This window comes from Pectinophora gossypiella, chromosome 3, assembly GCF_024362695.1.
Source record: "Pectinophora gossypiella chromosome 3, ilPecGoss1.1, whole genome shotgun sequence".
Lineage (NCBI taxonomy): Eukaryota > Metazoa > Arthropoda > Insecta > Lepidoptera > Gelechiidae > Pectinophora > Pectinophora gossypiella.
The window spans coordinates 7,895,694-7,915,955 of NC_065406.1; the positions used below are offsets into that span (position 1 = coordinate 7,895,694).

Below are 20,262 nucleotides of genomic sequence, written 5' to 3' on the forward strand. Positions count from 1 at the left end.
ATGTAATAATAAATGCGACCTTTTTGTACCGTTTTTCTATGACGTCACAGGTTGCTTTTTCATACAGATTCCACAGTAATTTCGCGTTTTGACGTTTAGTAAAAAGTAAATGATTTGACTAGTTGGAAACTACCCTATTACAATGTTCTGAAATTTAAATTCAGTCTCTAAAAATATCGCGTTATATTCGGCAATAAAACGACACGTTGCTCTCGTTTGGATAAAAATATTTTATTATACAACAACAAGCATAAACAATACCTATAGGTCAATGTATAACATTTGCATACTTTATATAAAAAACTACTTGGGCATAAGTTTATTATAAGAATTGAAAATTGTAAGAGCCAGTCGCGCATTAAGATTAACATACGTATAACATAAATAGGGTATACGTCTTGTTGCTGAACACAGCCATCCCCTCAATCAACCGAAAGGGATATGGAGCTTACTCGCAATAAATTCAATTAGTTATTAGTATACATAGAAGCACAGGCCAAAGTAAGAAATAAATTATTCAGATCTGAGAAGATTAGAACAAAGCGAAAAGAATTACTACATCACAATCGTGTTAACATTTTTACTTTATATAAATCAAAAAAATAACAAGGAATGTTCACGTAAATACTGGTAATTATTTTAGGGTAGTACCATTCGATATCGTCTCTATTTGTCTCTTCAGTATTTGTCGTCAGTATTTGTTGACGAACAAAATTGAAAGAAATCACGCTAGGCATACCCGAGCAATCAACTGAAGTGTTACATCATACAATTAGTCAATGAAATCCATTGGCTTTGAGACTGTGGAATGTCAATCCGCATGTGATAGATGTAACTACCCTCGTAAAATAAAATTCGTACAAATCTCAATACACAAAACATCTCACAGAATTTCATACAATTAGCAAATGCTAATTAAGTAGGCTTCGAAAACTGGGAGACACAATTTCATATCTTTTTATTGACTACATTTTGTAAGGTCCAATATCGGAATAGTTATAACTGGCGTCTGAGAGCACTCAGTAGCGCGGAATGAGAGACTTTCCAGGCTACGTTCCCCAAAATAATATAGATGGAGCTGTCCGAGATTTAACAGGATAGTTGTCTATTTTCTCATTACACTGGTACATAAGTATTCAAAAATACAATGTAATGGCAGAAGCATAATTATACACTTCTCATCAAAAAAATCGAAACACTTCCGTTTTCATTGTTTCTGTCCGAATTTAACACAAAAAAGAATTCATACGATGAAAAAAAATACATAAATGTATAGCTGGCAGTTTGGCCATTACAGTAATAAGCGAAAATTCTAAATTCAAAATTAGAATTTCATTTGTTTATCTTATAAACGAAATGAATCACTGTTTTGAGACAAATGTGTGTTTAGGGTTGGAGTACATTTAGCGTTTAAAAACTAAAAATTGGCGCCTATCCTTAAACTTTTTGTTTTTTATTTCAATACTGTGACTTTGGGACGTCTGAAAAAAGGTTTTTTTTCTAAAACGTATGGATACTTCGCCCACAGAAGCCGCCCAAGTTGTGGCATTGCTGGATTCTGGCCTTAGTCAACGTGTTGTGGCTGCAAGACTGCATCTAAGCCTGTCATCTGTTCATAGAGTCTATAAACGTTATCGGGAGACTGGTTTGTTCACGCGCCGTTCAGGATCTGGCAGGAATCGGGTCACTTCTGAGCGAGATGATCGATTTATTGTAACAACTTCTTTAAGAAATCGACGCCTTAACGCTTTTCAACTGCAGCAGCGGCTTCGTGTTGTACGAAGGGTGGCTGTAAGTGACTCTACAATTAGAAGAAGGTTGAAGGATCGTGGACTGGTACCGCATAAGCCAGCAAATGGGCCGAAATTAACTGCAGACCATCGAAGAGCGCGCCTTAACTTTGCACGTGAGCACCTAAATTGGTCATACCTACAGTGGAGCAAAGTTCTCTTTTCTGATGAGTGTAAAATTATGCTGTATGGTAACGACGGAAGGAACAAGGTCTACAGAAGAGACGGAGAACGCTATGCACAATGCTGCATTGAAGAAAAGGTCAGCTATGGTGGCGGTTCGTGGACGGTTTGGGGAGGAATCAGCGCCGACGGTAAGACAGAGCTTGCTTTCGTGTCTGGGCCACGTCTGCCTGCACTAAACTGTCATCGGTACGTCGAAGAGTGTCTCGAGCCTCATGTGATGCCCTATGCACATTTTATTGGCAACGGCTTCATATTCATGCACGACAATGCTAGGGCTCACACCGCGGGCGTCGTACGAGATTATCTTAACGAAGTCGATATCTCTATTATGGAATGGCCAGCAAGAAGCCCGGACATGAATCCCATTGAACATCTGTGGGATGAATTAAAGAGACGAATTCGAGCAAGAGATCCTGCCCCAGAAACACTTAGCCAGCTGCAAGATGCAATCCAAGAGGAATGGGACAATATACCACAGCATGTGATCGTGACTCTCATCCGATCGATGAAGAACCGTATGGAAGCAGTAATTAGAGCTCGGGGAGGGAATACAAGTTATTAAATAAACGTTTTTTAGCTTTTTTTTTCATTTACGTGTGTTGTTTTATCCATTTCCTTTATACTCCATACGGAATAAAAATGACTCATTTAACAAAATACGAAACCTATGAAAAATTCATTTAAATTTAGAACATTAACATTAAGATTTGATAAGCTCATATTACTCACTATTAAACGACATTTAACATTTATTCCTAAATGTACACATTTTTCTAATAATCCTGACAAAACGTAAACTTGCAAGGTGTTTCGATTTTTTTGATGAGAAGTGTATAAAGATAATTGTTGCTTGATATTTGGATCACATTATCAACATAATGTACCTATATTGCTTCTCTTTATTTTGATCAGAATAATTATGGATGGATGGCAGCGCTTGATGTAATTCGTTGCATGAAAATTACATACAATTTTATAGAGCGCCAAAAATCTATTGTGCTGGGTGCGCTCCTCAGAAGTCCGTTATAACTATGACCAGTCTTTATGAATTGAACTATGTCGGAGCTAAAGGTTTTAAATTTAAAGGTAATGACATAAATATTTACGAGACGTCTTAAAGTAGACGAATAGACGCCAAACTTACGCCAGGCGTAGTTGAAGCGACATGTTCAGAAAAGAGTCGGGATTCTAGTACAAGACAGCTCAACAACAGTTTAGTGAAACAAAATACTTCCCTCATCAATAATCAACATAGCAGGCTAGGCAATCTTCCTGCCACATAAATAGCTTGTTCGTTATATATCACAACAACAATAACCACATTACAATAATAACAAAGCTTACACGAAAATTGCATTGCGAAGATTATTATTATAAATCGATTCCAAAGACTCGCCTCGTTGGCAACGAGAAGAATGATTACGCCCTCTGCCGATCATTGGTGTAATCAAAATCATTACAAAATTTACAATGTGTGAAACAATAGCTCATCTTTTACTATTTTCACAGAATAAAATGTGCGTCCGGGTTCATTTATTATTTTCATAGTTACGAAAGCCAATTTTCTCGTTGCCAATACATTTGTCTATATTTCGCTCAGGCTCCAATTGAGTTAAATGCTATCATATTCTTCGTAATTGAACTCTGTGCCAGTAGTAGGAGCCAATAGGTCTTGTTGTGGATTCTTACTGCGTTTATCACTTTTTGACTTCCTATGTTTGTGTTTCTTTTCCTTGTGGTCCGTTGCGTCGTCCCCGTCGCCTTTCTCTTTACTTTTAGATTTCTTTTTCTTGTGCTTTTTTACCTGAATATAAATAAAAATAAGTTAAATAATACCTACGATAAAATTTGGTATAAGACTATCTAGCTGTAGCTCGAAAACGCAGTCGTACCTTGTCATCGGATTCTTTCGTATTATCAGGATCTTCCCCTCCTGTAACAATCAAGTCGTTAATTTAAAAAAAGAACACCGACAACATTAGTGCTTAAAGTATAAATTACGAACGATATTAAATTAACTGACCTTCTGGCGACCTCCGAGCGCTAGAATCGCCAGCCCAAAGCGGAAAATCGTTGTCCAAAGTCAATTGGCTATGATGCTCACTGCTCAGTATGGACAACGTGCCAATATCGCTGCTCTCAGACTTCATGCTATCCTTGCTTATTGACACGTGTGTCATAAACTGGTCTCGGAGACTATCCTCATTGTTAGACCGGGAAATGAGCTCATTGTGTTGCATTGTTAGTGACGAGTCCACTGTGGGGCTCACATCCACGTCTAGGTCATCCTCGTCAAATGTGACCATTGGATTTGTTGTGTTGCCATCGTCACTGAAAAATTAAAACTATTTATTACGGCATAGACTTCTAACGACATCCGTGGTCCAATGGTCGATCGTTGGGCTCACGATCCGGAGGTCCTGGGTCCGATTTCCGGTGGGGACTAATCACTAAAATTACTTTGTGGTCCTAGTTTGGTTAGAACATTACAGGCTGATCACCTGATTGTCCGAAAGTAAGATGATCCGTCCTTCGGAAGGCACGTTAAGCCGTTGGTCCCGGTTGGTTACTACATACTGATGTAAGTAGTCGTTACATGAGCCATGTCAGGGGCGTTTGGCGGCTCAATAGTAACCCTGACACCAGGGTTGATGAGGTTGGTACTCCACCTCCCAACCCTACACTATAGAAGAACACGGCATGGACTTTTTATTGACAACTTCCCATCGGCTATTGAGTTATTCGTGGATCATAAGTCTACAAGATAATCGTTAATTTGAATTTATTCACGTAATAGTTGTAGTGACTGCTGGATAGTTGACTTCCACCACAACATCCCAAATCTAGCACCGACGTGTTTGGCTAATGCGTATTGTATTTATGTAACAGTATATTGTACACGGAAACAAAAATGTCAAGACAATTTGATTTGACACAAAACTGAAGAAGAAGCAACACGGGCCTTCAGCACAAAACACAAATGGCAGCTTATTTCAAATAGAAATCTCCTTTTGTACGTACCTGTCACTATCGTAGGTAACTTCCTGATTAGAAGTTGACAGTGGCGTCAGATCTTCCAAGAAGCTGCTGTCCAACGTTCCGGCATAGAATTCGTCCAAGCCACCAGATGACGCCGACACGTTAGCGCCCGTCGGCGTACTCTGACCACTTAAAGGAGAATGTTGAGGATGCAGTCGAATTCAAAAATATCTTTTTTCAGTAGGTAACATAGTTACACTTTCAATCGTCATTTTTTACATAAGGAACGCCGCCCCATCATAGGGATCCGCCAAAAACTACTGCAGCTTCTCACAATCTGTATAGCCGGGGAAAAGAAGCTGCAAGAAAAACCTTGGCACAGGGCTCAAGACGTAAATACGAAACAAGAGTAGGTGTATATGTATTATTTAACTAAATAAGCTCACGAATGCCAGTAGGGTACTCAAGAGTTACAACCATCGCAAGATGAACTAAGTACCCACACCTCATCAACTTTCTGATAAACCAACGCAACGTGATAGGTGGTCTAACAGAAATAAATAATACACTGAATTTTTGGAAATGATATAAATAAAATGTGCTTTTTAAGTGCAAGTATTTACTCTTTTTCAGTAAAGCGTTACGTAGGCGTAGGTACTCAGCCCACTTAAAGGAGAATGTTGAGAATTCAGTAAATATTTAGTATTTGACTAAATAATATACGAACATAATAATATGTAGAATGGAAATGAAATTATAGCGAAACATATTTACTTATTAATAATTTTATTTGTTATATCAGTAAAGCATTTCAAGGAAATAATATAAAAAAACAATAGCACCTAATAAAAAACAGAAAATCTACCTGTCTTGCGGCATTTTGGAAGGCGTCATGTCCATACTGACTGAATGCTTCGGTTTCAACAGTTCAGGGTTCACAAACTGGCTCTGTTTCACCTGTTGATTCTCATTACTGTACTGTGCCTTGATCCCCATAGGGTTCAATGATTGTGCTAGCTGTAATGCAAATATATTTTTTTACACCATACATCCTACAGACCCTACAGTATTAGTGATTTTGATGTTATTTCTCTGAAGAGTCAACATTAGGGGGTTTAAAAATGTCACATCGCTGCATCGAAGCAATTCATCTAAAAAGCATGATGAATTACTTCAATATGGTTTTTTTAATCTCCCAGGTTCATTATGAGTTAATTATTATGCATTTATCAGCCTGTGACTGAAGCTCCTTTCGATGAGTAAGTGGCAATCGAACTACCCAAAGATATTATTTATAAGTTGCGACTGGATACGAAGCATAGTAAAAATCGCAAACAAATGACGACGTTAGGCGCGAATAATCCCGACTACAGACCTACTACGCCCCGATTCCGCTCTTGCGAGCGCAAGAAGCTTGCAAATACATTAAATATGATATTTTAATTAAGGCTTACGAGTGGATTGACGCTAGGCGGGACAATAGGCTTGCCTGCACCGAGCACAATGCTCGGCGAGCGCTCGTTGTTCGGTCTGGTCTCCTGTTGGCCCGTGCTCTGTCGCCGCTTGTTGGCCAGCCGATCCACAAACAGGTTGTAGTGTGACTCTTCTGAATTCTGCTGAGTGTATGTAAATAAAGTTACTATTTCTTGTCTGTGAGAAAGTAGATTTCGACCTGTCTGGTATCTCAACTGATAAGAAGTTAATGATAGGATTTTACCTGGAAATCATCAAGTTCTTTCTCAATCTCTTCCATGTCCTTCTGGTTCCTTTGCAATTGTTCCAACAAACTTGTCTTCTGTAGCCTGAGGAAAGGTACGCTGAGGAATTTGTGTAGCAGTCGCAGTCCAAATCCATTTCTCATCGAAGATTCCGCGTAGCGTATTGGAGCAGTTCTGGTGGCAATTTTCATAAATGTTGTTTAAAAAATTATAAGAGGCGATAAGATATCAAGACTCATCGAAACGAAATAAGGCGAAGACTTGAAGACTGTCGTATGTACAGAATAGGTTAGTCACTAGGAGAAGAATGTCTCGCGACAACATGAGACAACCCCACACGGCGGCAGACACGTCGCCATACATTAATGGACATTACTAGGCATAGTCACCTGGTCATCTTAGCATGGCTGAGTGCCTGTTCTATGTGGTGTGGGTGCACTTGTCTGTGATGCTGCATGTCGCAGTGGTTGCCCAGCACCACGACGGGCAGGTCTGCTGGCACCCGAGAGAGCTCCTTCACTACATATTCAAATGTCCTGCAATTTTCTTGTTAAGTCATTGTATATTCAAGAATCATTGTACTTAAATGGATTAGGGACAACCTCTTATGATAACCTTACTACAGGATACTACAATTACTTTTACTATAGTACAGTATAGGGGATTACCATAATTAAAGGTAGTCCCTAAACAATTTAAGTACAAAGGTTTTTAGCTGAACATTTCTAAGGCCCCAATACTGGGTTCATCAGCTGAGGGTATGCAGCATACTCTATTGTGAGTTAGTGGAGCAGACTACACTAGGCCAACTATAGTTCTTCTTTTACAGGATCAACATACATACATACATAAGATCACGCCTATTTCCCATTGGGGTAGGCTGAGACCACAGAATTCTACTTACTATGATCCTAACACAACACTATACATATAGGATTCAGGTTATTGTTAAAAGGTAGGGACAAGTATTAGATAGATATTTTTCAACACATTTGCTACAACTTACCAAGGTTTTGTAATATCAAGCATTAGTATTACTCCACTGGCATTCTTGTAAACATCCAAGAATGTGGCATCTAACACTGGGGTTTCATACCCATCGTCTGAAGGTGTGGAGACCGACTGATTCTCCAATTTCAAGCCCAGAGGTGGCTTCTTCTTTGTCCGCCCTTTATCTACAACCTCCCATACCTCTACCTGAGAAGAACATTACAATTACAATCAAGAAATGTCTTGTTTATTTTAAAATATCATGGGGGAGGTCTATGCCCAGCAGTGGGCGTTGTACGGCTGATGCTGATGATGATCAAGATTGCAGAAATTGAAATTTACAACAGTGTTTAAATAGTCACAAAAGGATTAGTATAGACAAGTTTCAGTCACCTTTTACATCAAAATTGTGTTTATTACCATCAATATATTAAAGTAGTATTTATAACATTGATCAAATAGTAATTAACCTTCCAATAAACAGATAAAAATTAACACCAAGTGAAAAGGATATAATGTGCTACTATATTAAATTTTGATTTACTTTCAGTGAACTCATTATTAACACAAGCAGGTAATTGACCTAATAATCAATAAAGACTATTGAACTCTTATCTTATAATTCCTTTATCAAATGTAACAATTTTATTATTATTCTATTTTTATTCTAATATAAATAATAATATGAAGCCATATCTGAATAAGTATATTAATTTTGTTACAATTTCTCCCTAATAACAAAGTAAAAATATTCAAAAACTTACTTTGACAATGTAATCAGTATTTTTGTAAGTCCAGTGTATGGGAGCAACTTGTATTTGATCCGTAGGAACGTATTCTTCAATGAAAGGTCCTCCTTGTAACCTCTGAAGAAGACATGACTTTCCAACATTCCTATCTCCTTTGATCAATATTTTCACTAAAATAATTTACATTAATTATTTTACTTTGTTAGAACAGACAAACGGGTATTAATAACAGAATCAAATCTTATAATTCCAGTTGTTATTATGAAATTGCAGTAAAAGAAAAGAAATAAATAGAATTTACTTACTGTTAAAGTGGACTCCTTTTGAAAATTTCTTCTGAAGCGAGGAAGACATTGGCATTGGAGCTGGGCAACGGTCATCATTACTTTTTGTTAACTTCTTCAAAGCAGAAAGCATATTTCTAACTATAGAACAGCGGAGATAATAGTTAAAATTAATAAACTTAATCGAAGTCAGTAAAGTGTGTTACTTTTTATTACGATGACGTTTTGTTGTTTATTATTATGACATTGACAGTTCGTTACGACAGGCAAAGGGTACGTAACCCATACAGCCAAGTCACACATGTTCTTCTCCAGATATTTTAGAACTAGTAGACCGAAATATGGTCTGGCGTCAACTTATATGATATAGGTCTACCAGCATCTGATGGCATAAAAAAAGTAAAAAAAATATTGATTTTCCTATGGTAATATTAAACTGTCTCCTGTCATGTCGAAGTACATGTTTTGTCAACAATACTGAGATTTTCCAAAGATTCCTTGAAACTATTCTGAATTTCATAAGAATATCGAAAAAAACCACTTCGATCACAAGCAAGAAAGATTGTTTACATTGTTTATTCTAAAATTAGTGAAGAAGCAGTTGGAGATCAACCGCAATCTTCGATTTTAAAACGCGTCCAAAGTTGACCGGTAAGTAGGACTAACTAGTCTTAATACTTGAATATATTTTTCCTATATTATTAGTCACTAACCTGTGACCTGTTTATAGGAGTTCCTAGCACTACCATACGACGAATAATTGCTGAAGGTAGACCGAATGGAAGTGTATTTAGTGCACCCGGTAAAAAGAAGAGAGGTGGAAAGAAAACAAATAACCAGGAGAGTTTTGATTTGGAAATAGCATAATATAAGTGATCTTTTCATAAATATTTTGTTTTTTTTTATATATACCTACCTACACTAGCTAGATTTTGCCCGCAGCTTCGCTAGCGACATCTATCGCTTCAAGCAACTGTTGGTATCTAGAGGTTTTTCAGAAATCCCGCAATTATTTTCCCGGGATAAAAAATAGCGTATGTTCCATTCCATTTATCTCCATACAAAATCTCAAGTCGATCCGTTGCTTAGTTTTGACGTGATGAGTGGATAAACAAACTCACATTCAGGCGTTAGCGTTCACAAGACGACCGGGCGGACAATACTGGACACGACAGGGCAAAAAATAGAACGAAAGCAATACTGTATTGCATACAATAAGTACTTTATATAATGTCCATATTGTCATCCACGTTTTCATCCAATTACCCGAGTGTTGCTTACTATAGGAATTTTATTTCCCCATTTGCCATCAGATTCTGGTACACCTATAACTACATCAACGTCTGTCGTAATTTTACAGAATTAAGATTGAAGCCGAGCCAACTTGTTTTTAAAGTGCTCAAACTGCTAAGTAAGAATATGTAAAGCACTAAAGCCATTCGAAACATATTTATACTTAAAAACATCTAGATCTAAAGACGACTACAGATTTTTTATTGTTGACTTATTTCTAGAAATACCTATTACTTAGTGAAACAATAATGCAAGATGATTCCAAATTAGTTAAAAAGATACTTACGTAAAGAGGTAAACATTAAAAAAAGCCAATAATTTTAACAATTTGCAATAGTTTATTATAATAACAATAGAGGCATCTATATTAAAGTTGATTAAATTTTAGAGTAATTAAGTAAACACAAAATATGACTCAATATTATTTTATATTGCAAAAAGTAAAATTATTTAACTACATAGGTCAAGCTATACCTAATCATTACAAAATAAATACTATACACCTTTATTTTCAATTTTTTTTACACAGGATCAACTATCAGTCCCATTTTGATTTCTTCTTTTCAAATATTTCTTTTCCATCCTTGTCAACAGCTGCGTAATATCCCATGGATTCATATTTCGACCTCATATAAGTAAGATAACCAATAGCAATGCCAAAACATGTTAAACCTAAACTCATTATAACTATATTCTGAAAAAGAAGTAAATTAAGAATTATTGTTTATAATGGCCATTATTTTAGGAATATCGCAAGACAATTTATTATGGTAAGGGTAAGAAGCTTGAAGTGAAGCTTATAAACTTAAGTTATATAAATTTTGAACATTAATACTTACTGGCTTGGCGTATAATTCAAAATTGATTACTCGGAAGGCTGTACTAGATCTCATAGATCGAATTCCTTCTCCAGGTTTCTCTGTAGGAGTTTTAGACATTTTTATGACGTAATTAAGTCCTTTCGTCACATAAAGCTACAACAGATATCGTAGTAACGTAGAAAAGTCTAATTGTTTAACCCGGAATTCGATATTTTGTATTCTTACAAAGAATAAAATTAATTTATTAAAATGACACAACATAACCTCTTCCAGTGACGTTATGTTGTTATTATTTTTTAATGGCTCCGTGGTCCTTGGTCTTCCCAGTTTGCAGCCAGCAAGGTAAGGAGCCTACTAAAATTTTGTGTTTGATTGAATGATTGATTTGAACTTATTGATTGATTGAACACAAACACATTATATGAACATTATGAACGCCATTCGACAGCAGAATCAGCCTCTACAGGGTGTTTTTTCATTCAACCGGATGCGTGGAAAAAAATATAAAAATTGTCTATGGACTGGTTCTGTTAATTTTGAAGAAAATAAAAATACGACGCGCTGGCACTATGGTTGTAGAAACTTGTCAAAAAGATAGTGATTTTAGAAATATTTCGTAAAATGTGGTGGTATTTGTGTTGAATACTTCTTATAAATCAAAGTTTATTGGTAATAAAAAGGATAGGGACAAAGTTTTTGCTAAAATGGAATCGGACCCTGCGCTTCACGGTGATGTTCTTGATGGCGCGGAAGTGTCTCCTTCCGCCGACAATCAGCAAGCAACTATAGCAGAAATATCTGCTAATAATGCAACAGGAGACGAGACAGAAGCTTCTGCAGGTGCGTAGAATAAATAATCTCACGTACATTTGTTTCTGCACGTTCTGTAACAACTTGCACTACATTGTACCTTTGTAGTATTTTTGTTCTTGCACATTTTAAAATATTTGCTTTATTATATACATGTGGATTGATCTTAACTTATTTTGGTGGTTCTCAAGTTCTCATAAGATTTAGATGTGATTTATTAATAAAATTGCAATTTTGCATCAGCTACAATATCAATAGTAATATGATTAAGTATGTCACATTTTTTTATGTAATGTTTAGCGATGATAGAACTTTATACAGAATATAACTTATTACATATAGCCCCTACAAGTAGCAGCCATGCTTTGGAGGCAGAGCCAGACGCAGAACCGGCAGAAAGTGAATTGCAACCTTCTGAGCAAGGTAATAATAGCACTATGATAACTAAATTAAGTCATGTTTGAGTCATTCATATATCTGAAAATTTGGTTTGAGTGTACCTAAGGGGGCACTGTAAGTTGGGATTTGGGAAATTTTTGACCCATTTTGTATGAGACATTGTTGAATTTTGGAGTGAAATGAGTATAGAGCTTTTCAAATTTACAAAAAATTCTAAGGCATAATTTTGATTTTTACCGTGATTTTTAGCCGAATTTTCATGTGAACTTAGCATGGGGGCTGAACTTGTAAAATATTGTCAAATTAAAAAAAAATGGTTCTGGTACTTCGCCGGCCGCTCCCGCGGCAATTAATAATCTGTAATAAAAAAACTTTGTATTTTTAATCTGTAGCAGCTTATACAGTGTTAATTTTTGAACAGATAATGTAATTGCAACATTTACATGTGTTTATTATGTAGTAACAGGGATGTATGTGTAGCTAGTTTTGGATTTTGCTTTGTTGGTGTTTTTTTGCATTTGTTTTGCATGTAAGTAAGGTAGTATAAAAAATAATTAGGTACTTTCCTTTTTGACTCTCTGAGTTATTTTCACATAAACTGAAATATTAAGTTTTCAAGTTTGAACCTTTATTGATAATTATCATAATGTAAATGTACTCATAGACAAGAAAGTAAAACAGTATAACCAGGGATTTAAATCCCTTAACATAAATATAAATAGCCTATTTCCAACTCCTGGGCCGTTGAACTGGACAGTGTAGTGGAGTGTGCTCCAACTCCACCACACTGCTCTGGTGAAGGCCCCTTGCCCTTCCTCTAACATTTATAATAACTAAATTTAAAAAATTGTACAAAGTAAGGCCCATAGTTCTTCTAAAAATCCATAGCTTTTTGTACATCTGGAAATAACAGCCTTAAAAGTTAAGGATTAAAGTAATTAATTCAAAATATTCATCGTTTCTATTTTTTCTAATTTACTTATTGAGATCCATGATAATATATTATTAAACAAGGAGATGTTTATTTTTTCTCATAGCTGCAGCGGAGGGGGAGGATGAGATGGACATAGATGACACCACATCTGGTGCTGTAGCTGATGAGTCTGCCTACATAGGAGACAACTGTTTGTCCACTCCTGTAAGTCCACTTTTTTCCATTTTAAAGCCCAAAAAGTAAAGTCAGTAGGCATATTATACCATTTTATAATAGGAAAAATTTTGAAAACAGCATTCATAAATTAAACTCTGTAAAAACAAAATATATTTTTTGTTTTTATTTAATTTTAGGATCTATTGTAGCTTTGTAAGCTTGCTCCCAACACATAATTAACTTATATATAAATTCAACTAACAGGCAGCCACAGAAGACAACTCCCCTCAGGATACGGAGGGCCACTTGGACCCTCTGATGAAGGACCAAAGTCTGGAGGACACTGACGGCGGTGGAGACGCCCAGGAGGAGTCTCCAGATCAGTCTATCAGCTCAGCTATGCCTATTGACAGTGGAGTTGGTGATGGAGCACCTATGATTCAGGATGGTGTGTATTATTTTTCTAATAAAAAATTGATTACAAAGATAAATACATACATAAACATAAATAGCTTATATACGTCCCACTGCTGGGCACAGGCCTCCTCTCAATAAACCTTCCTTCCTTTTTCTCCTTGATTGAAGTATAAATAAACACAGTATAAATAAAAAAAAGAGATATATCAAGATTTTTCAAGCAAGCTTGGCATCAATAAAAATTGTTGTGTGCAGAGAATACCTGTTCTATATGTATAACATTCTATTCTCTACTCTAACTGACTCTTAACACGGTTCATTGTCCAACAATGAACTATGTGCAATAGAGCACTACCATATCCGCTACAAATCTACACTGACACTTTTTCAATGCATTTAGATGAATCAAGTACAATGGATGATGACTTGGGCGGCGGCGAAGGCGTGGCCAGCAGTGACGACGTCAATGACATCAGCAGCGCCGCTCAAGACGCCCTCAGTGCTGCCATCAGGTATGTCGACACCAGTATTTTCGACACAATCTCCGGGATATACACTTACGTTTCTTCAAGGCAAGGTTTCAAAGCGATTAAGGTATAAGGTTACGCTACCGGTAAAAATACGGCAACGCATTTAATGGTAGAGCCATAACGGTTAAAACTTGCGGTTATGGTACCGGTACAAAATACCGGTAAAAAAAATTGCAGTATCTTTGTTTTGAGATATCGTCGTTTAAAGGGTTTAACCAATATTTTGTCGATCATTCAAGTGTGAAACTATTGTGAAGAACAAGTATTAGGTACAGCAGCATTAAAACAAAGACGTCGTTTTATTAAAATTCCTGAACAACAATTTTATTACACATAATACAATATAAACAAACTCGTTCACAGTTCGAGTACAACAGAAGGCGGGGCTGACATATCGAGCAGTGGTCAAAGCGAAGCGGCGCTCATATCGTCAACAGCCAACGGGCCGGCGGTGCTACACTCATTCTCCCTCACACCACAGCAGAAACCTGATGAGTAAGTGATTATGGCCGACAAAATAATGATGAATACATGTAACGTGAATTTTGACAGGTCTAGACCTGTTGGGATAAGAACACAGCAAGAAATAACTGTCAATGATAAAATTAGCATGTAATATTATCGTCATCCTCCGGTTGATGGAGGGGAGGCCTGTGCCCAGCAGTGGGACGTATACATATAGGCAGTTTTATGTTATTATCGTCATCGTTCCCAACTCCCTAGCATTATCCAGATTTCCTGGTTCTGCCGCGTTGATAATATTTAGCTTAGTAGGTAATGTATTTTCCAGAGCCTTCAAGCCTTCGGCCTCAAACTTGCTTAACGATATCACATAACATAGCACCCCTGTATGTCCGAAGGGGTAGGCAGAGGTATGTAGTACACCCAGTCCTCGCTAGCTATGTTTAAGTCCCTTGTAGTAGGGGGTGAGACTATTACTCACAAATCTTGGAAACCCAAACATGAATTGAAACTATAAAGTCAATTATTGCAACGTGGGACGGCAAACGCAAATGTTTAAAGTGCCGCTGTCGAGAACCAATCTTGGTTGGTACTCGCCGGTTACTCGCATGATGCGGATGCTTAACGCCCTGGCCCAGGACAAGCCGGACGTTGACCTGTACAGCTGTTCGGTGGCCAAATTCACAGATGTGGCATTTCACTATTGTTTTAGTTAAATAATAATAATTGTTATGTCTTATATGTGTTTGTTTCAGTCAAATTGGTTTTTACTGTAATGGCTGAATGTAAAACTGTAAAATAAAATAAATTCGTTGACTTAGAACCAGTGACGTAAATCACGCGTTCTTAAATAGGGCTACCACGGATTACTACCACGGCTTAACAATTTCACTATTCTTATTTGCTCAGCGTCGGTGACGCGGACACTTCGGAGATGGAAGGCGCGGCCGACCAGATGCCGACAGCTAGTGAGTCCTTACCGATACTCTCGATGTCGGCTAACGGATCTGCTATGATGTCTCCTACTTACACTCAACCAGGTAAACATAACACATAAGTTCACGTAACATAGACTTACGACGGTCTGCAGAGGTACATCCATCGCAAGATGAACTAAGTACCCACACCTCACCGAGCTCTCTGTTAGACCAATGCGATAGTTGGTGAGCTGTAACGCCGTCTGACTGACACATTTGAAGTTATACGTCACTATTGCGTTTATAGGATTGCTGAGGTTGATCATTCATCTCAACTCACACAATAGAAGAGAAAATTGTGTTTACATAAAAATGACAATAACAGTTTGTACTGTTACATGAAGTAGCAATAGTAGCGTTATACTGCTACTGTAAAATTCGTAATTTGCAGCTATTTTTATTCTCCCACAGCTAATCTTGTACTACCTCTGGGTTGGCTGGAAATGATCTCTCTTAGAGATAAGTCCTCCTTTGTTAACATCCATTTCGTGTTTGTGATGTAACTACACAGAAGACAGAAGTATATAAACATTTTTTTATAAATTTTCCAAGAGGATATTCCACTTGATATCAACTTAGAATCATGGTCTGAATTATCCCCCTCAGTATTCGTTACGATGTCACAAACACCGTGTATTTTTTGTAAGGTTACATTAGACTTTTAAGGTTAACTTGGAATTAAAAACCTCTGGCCTAAAGTATCCATTAATAATACGGTCATTTACCAAAAGAATCATGTAACAAAGTATTCTTTCGAGGATTTTTAGGATTATTTTAATGTTTTTTTTTCGAGTCGAAGATGGTAATGGTAATGTTTTTCCAGACGACGCAGGCGAAGAAGGTGCGGGTGGAGTATCGTCGTCCGCGGAGGGCGGCGCGGGCGAGGCGGAGGGCGCTGTGAGCAGCTCGGGGGGCGGCGGGGGGAGCGGGGGCGGGGGCGCGGCCAACGGCGCGCCGCCGCTGCCGCCCGCCGACGCCGCGCATGCGCTCGCCACGCTCGCCAGCGCCGCGCTGCACCACCATGAACAGGTTACATACATACATATACAAACTCTCGCCTATTTCCCACCGGGGAAAGAAAATTACACTTTTCACGCACTTCATACTTAGTAAACTGATGTTAAATAAGGTAAAAATAATTACGTTATCAATTTGTTCTTCCCGACGTTTCAGCCGCGTTGCAGCGAACAAAATGTTACCATACAGATTTTCTACTAGAATTATGCAATGCAAATTCAGCAATTCTTCAATTAGTGTAAAGAGTCAAGCAGATGCATAGGACCAATCACCGCGTGAGAGAAAGCATCGTCTTTCTAGCTCTCTCATACGCTGAAATTGGTCGATTATACACGTCTGCGTTTGTCTTCTATCCTCAAAATTAAATTGATTTTCAGAGTACGATAACTGTTGGAGGTGGCATGCTTTAGTGTTCTTCCATACTGAAATAATTATTTACTTTTGATGAAACAAATATTTTACAAAGCTGTATTTTATTGCAGGCCGAAACGGAGGAGCCGAAACAACAGAATGACGAAGATACATGGTACACCGTCGGAATTGTGAAAGGAACAACATTTACGGTAAGGTCCTTTTCATTTGTAGTCTATGGTTCTCGTCGATATGGAACGCGCGAAAAAAATCTAAGTCTATGGATATAACATAATAGATTAAAGTCAGTCTTGCATGATGAAATGAAGTACCCTGTATTTCGTGCAGTTGAACGGCGCATCCATTATTATACACGTCTTTTCCTATGGTATTTAAAGTAATTTATTTTCCCCATAACTGTTATAAATTCTACTTAAGTCGTTTATTTAGCTGTTTCCTAAACAATGGTGCCGTCTGGCTAACAAAAACTTTGTTTTACTCTAAAATAGTGCCGTCCTTCACTCACACCAAGTATAAGACAGAGATACAGCTAATTACAGAACTATCAAACGAAATAAAAATTATATTTGTGCTGCCAGATCAGTACCAATGTGTACTAATCTGCTACCATTTTAATTTGTTCAGGTTCAAAACTACATATCAGACCCGAACCTGGACCTGTCGAACTTATCCCTGGACAACTTGCCCGACCTAAGCACGTTCGCGACGACGCCCCTGGAACACGGCACCGCTTACAAGTTCCGTATCGCTGCCATCAACTCCTGCGGTCGCGGGGAGTACAGCGAGGTAAGATACAGCAAACGTATGTCGCGCGCGATGCGACAAATTAAACAAAGAATCGGTGTCTTTACCGCGTAGCCAAGAGTAGGGTCGTTAAGCGCGTCATGCGTGATGTATTTCTCTTTCACTATTCTGAAATCGTATTACATAACCTAACCTAAACAGCCTACACACGTCCCACTGCTGGGTACAGGGCTCCCCTCAGTCTACTGGAGGGGGATTAAAAAGCACATTAATTCATTTAAAAGAAGCTATTTGACATTTATTAAAGCACATAATAACGGGTTCGAACCCGTTATTATGTGCTTTAATTATGATAATAACCGCGTAAACTTAAAATAATGTATTTGACATTTGTTTGCTGTGCGCACTTTTAAAATGAGCAAATGTCAAATGTGAAATATTGTTTTTTTAGATAAATTGCTTCAATGTGACCCAGTAAACATTATTGACCATCTCCATTCGTGTTACAGGAATCAGCTTTCAAAACATGTTTACCTGGATTCCCGGGCGCGCCGTCAGCGATAAAGATCTCCAAGTCGGTGGAGGGCGCGCATCTGTCCTGGGAGCCCCCGCAGGTCGCCGCCGAAGGCATCTTCGAGTACTCAGTGTACCTCGCCGTCAGGTCCAACACACAGCCTAAGGTAATTGTTGATCATGCTACGATAAAGTGTGTTTTGCATTTGAGTTTTTTTTTTCATATTTTTTCGTAGTAGGTAGTTTAGTTACTCAAAGATTTCGATCACGTTCATGATTGAGCACAGGCCTCCAAGTATAGACATTACTTTATTGATCAGTCGGTATGACGGAATCTTCATACGTATTAATAATAAAAAGAACGTGTTATTTTTTACTAAAACCTAAATACAAACAGATAAATAGACAAAAACATAATTTATAATATGCTAATCTAGAAATAGGAGCCAGTTTAAGATGATTAAAAATCAATCTCATTTTTCTTTTAGAATTGGTATTTATCAATTTTAATTACATAACTAAAGAGTTGATGTCGTCATCCGTATATATTTCTATACAAATTACATAGTAGTGTGTCGTTTTGAGGTTTCATAAAAAGTGTCCCATTTGACTAAGTTGCTTCCTTGTCCGTCCCTCAGGAGGCATCCAAGTCGCAGCTCGCGTTCGTGCGCGTGTACTGCGGCAAGGCGAACACTTGCGTCGTTCCTCAATCGTCGCTGAGCGCCGCGCACGTGGACTCCTCCACTAAGCCCGCCATCATCTTCCGCATCGCCGCGCGCAACGACAAGGGCTACGGGCCCGCCACGCAAGTCAGGTGGTTGCAAGGTCAGTAAGAGTGTACAATGTAACTTAACAGAGGCATAGAGTAAAGAATAGTATTGCGTGTACAACGGTAACTCTCCACCCGCACGAATTTGTATCGAACAGCGCACTGTCTGTCTCGCTCGCTCCTTGAGATTTTTGTATGGACTGTCCGAGGTGGAGCAGAGGCAATAGAGTTCCTGTTGACTCTATAAATCAAATAATTTTATGTATATTATCGTTTTTTCACTTTATTTATTTTTTTATTTATTGCATGTCACATGATATTACAGTTCTTGCAGATAAATTGTACAAACATGTGACACCCTGTAAGGGCACCGCAAAAGTTATCATTCGTAGTTCGGTGTACATAATTTTATGAAAACGCAATGATAGTGACTCGCGCTGTTGGCGTGTAGTTGCCGTTGGCAATACGCGCTAGGAGACAGTATCAAGCTGGTGAATTGCGCTGGTTGGTGAAACTAACAAGTTTGGCATAGAGTTCTTGGCCTAAAAAATATTCATAAATCTTGTATTTTTATAACCTTATGTTTAAGGATATTATAACAATAGCCCTTATTCCTACAGACACATCCTAATTTGAAGTTATACCCGTCATATTCTTATCGGCCGAAAAGGAAAAGGACGGGGACAAGAATCGGGGCCATTGTTAGCTTGGTTTTTAACAGAATTATATAATGTAGTGACGTCATTACAGATATCAAGTCTACAGGAGTGAAGCGGGCGGGCGAGGGCCGGCTGCCGGGCGCTTCGCCCTCCAAGCAGCCGAAACAGATCCTGCACTAGATAACATTTGTGTTGTGCCTGAGTGAGGTAGGTTCTCACCACCGGTGTACCAGTCGGGAACTACGTTTGACATCATGTATAAGTACATTCTTTTTTAGCAAATGAATTTAGAATATGAAATCTCAATTTTAGTAAAAACTATTTCATTACTATTGACTTTCACCAGTTTTATAAGTTTAATAATTAATAAGCTGTTGATTAACGTTAAAACAAGGTTAAAACTTATAATTTTGTATCCCCGTCTATCGTTACATGGTGACCAATGACTGATTGTGGAGTGTATAGAGCGAATGGAGTGCAAAATTATACCTAAGAATATGTAAAATAGCTATCTTTCGATAGAAAATAAACGTGGAAATATCAATTCTATTTTCATTAATAATCCCGAATACTTGTTCTCCAGATTTGATAGTGTTATAGAACAGAAACTATTGATGTTGATTATCCATTGTTGTTATACAGTCTTACCTTTTAAATATATTTAAGTGTAGGATAAAAACATATTTTATGAGA

General features: G+C 37.7%; 3 protein-coding genes across 5 annotated transcripts; 1 reads left to right on the forward strand and 2 right to left on the reverse strand.

Moving 5' to 3' along the window:
* Positions 1-206: 206 nt before the first annotated feature.
* Positions 207-8,962, reverse strand: LOC126381939 (rab-like protein 6). Of its 2 annotated transcripts, none has more exons than XM_050031523.1 (11): positions 8,718-8,962; positions 8,428-8,582; positions 7,680-7,870; positions 7,063-7,209; positions 6,673-6,847; positions 6,410-6,571; positions 5,821-5,972; positions 4,998-5,144; positions 4,000-4,307; positions 3,869-3,909; positions 207-3,780 (listed from the first exon to the last, which is right to left on the reverse strand). In XM_050031523.1, exons 1-11 carry the CDS (start codon positions 8,827-8,829, stop codon positions 3,589-3,591), a joined length of 1,782 nt encoding a protein of 593 aa, XP_049887480.1. In that variant the 5' UTR covers positions 8,830-8,962; the 3' UTR covers positions 207-3,588. The 2 variants fall into 2 exon arrangements, with proteins under 2 accessions (XP_049887480.1, XP_049887481.1); XM_050031524.1 differs by having other exon boundaries at positions 6,410-6,568; positions 8,718-8,954.
* Positions 8,963-10,414: 1,452 nt separating this feature from the next.
* Positions 10,415-11,160, reverse strand: LOC126381941 (small integral membrane protein 8). Its single transcript, XM_050031527.1, has 2 exons — positions 10,829-11,160; positions 10,415-10,683 (listed from the first exon to the last, which is right to left on the reverse strand). Exons 1-2 carry the CDS (start codon positions 10,925-10,927, stop codon positions 10,528-10,530), a joined length of 255 nt encoding a protein of 84 aa, XP_049887484.1. The 5' UTR covers positions 10,928-11,160; the 3' UTR covers positions 10,415-10,527.
* Positions 11,161-11,351: 191 nt separating this feature from the next.
* LOC126381940 (host cell factor 1-like) lies at positions 11,352-20,113 on the forward strand. Of its 2 annotated transcripts, XM_050031525.1 has the most exons (13): positions 11,352-11,650; positions 11,963-12,043; positions 13,057-13,157; positions 13,374-13,557; positions 13,927-14,038; positions 14,420-14,551; positions 15,428-15,558; positions 16,319-16,524; positions 16,995-17,075; positions 17,509-17,670; positions 18,138-18,308; positions 18,780-18,966; positions 19,661-20,113. In XM_050031525.1, exons 1-13 carry the CDS (start codon positions 11,515-11,517, stop codon positions 19,747-19,749), a joined length of 1,773 nt encoding a protein of 590 aa, XP_049887482.1. In that variant the 5' UTR covers positions 11,352-11,514; the 3' UTR covers positions 19,750-20,113. The 2 variants fall into 2 exon arrangements, with proteins under 2 accessions (XP_049887482.1, XP_049887483.1); XM_050031526.1 differs by lacking the exon at positions 11,963-12,043.
* The last annotated feature ends 149 nt before the right edge of the window (positions 20,114-20,262 follow it).

What these genes read in the sequence shown, in the direction of transcription:
- LOC126381939 (XM_050031523.1), bottom strand. Translation starts at nt 8,829, where the DNA reads ATGCTTTCTGCTTTGAAGAAGTTAACAAAAAGTAATGATGACCGTTGC. An exon ending in ATACTGATTACATTGTCAAA is followed by an intron (nt 7,871 to 8,427) that starts GTAAGTTTTTGA and finishes TGTTCTTCTCAG; the next exon opens with GTAGAGGTATGGGAGGTTGT. An exon ending in CTTGATATTACAAAACCTTG is followed by an intron (nt 7,210 to 7,679) that starts GTAAGTTGTAGC and finishes AGAAAATTGCAG; the next exon opens with GACATTTGAATATGTAGTGA.
- LOC126381941 (XM_050031527.1), bottom strand. Translation starts at nt 10,927, where the DNA reads ATGTCTAAAACTCCTACAGAGAAACCTGGAGAAGGAATTCGATCTATG. An exon ending in TTGAATTATACGCCAAGCCA is followed by an intron (nt 10,684 to 10,828) that starts GTAAGTATTAAT and finishes CTTCTTTTTCAG; the next exon opens with AATATAGTTATAATGAGTTT.
- LOC126381940 (XM_050031525.1), top strand. Translation starts at nt 11,515, where the DNA reads ATGGAATCGGACCCTGCGCTTCACGGTGATGTTCTTGATGGCGCGGAA. An exon ending in ACAACTGTTTGTCCACTCCT is followed by an intron (nt 13,158 to 13,373) that starts GTAAGTCCACTT and finishes TTCAACTAACAG; the next exon opens with GCAGCCACAGAAGACAACTC. An exon ending in GCCCTCAGTGCTGCCATCAG is followed by an intron (nt 14,039 to 14,419) that starts GTATGTCGACAC and finishes ACTCGTTCACAG; the next exon opens with TTCGAGTACAACAGAAGGCG.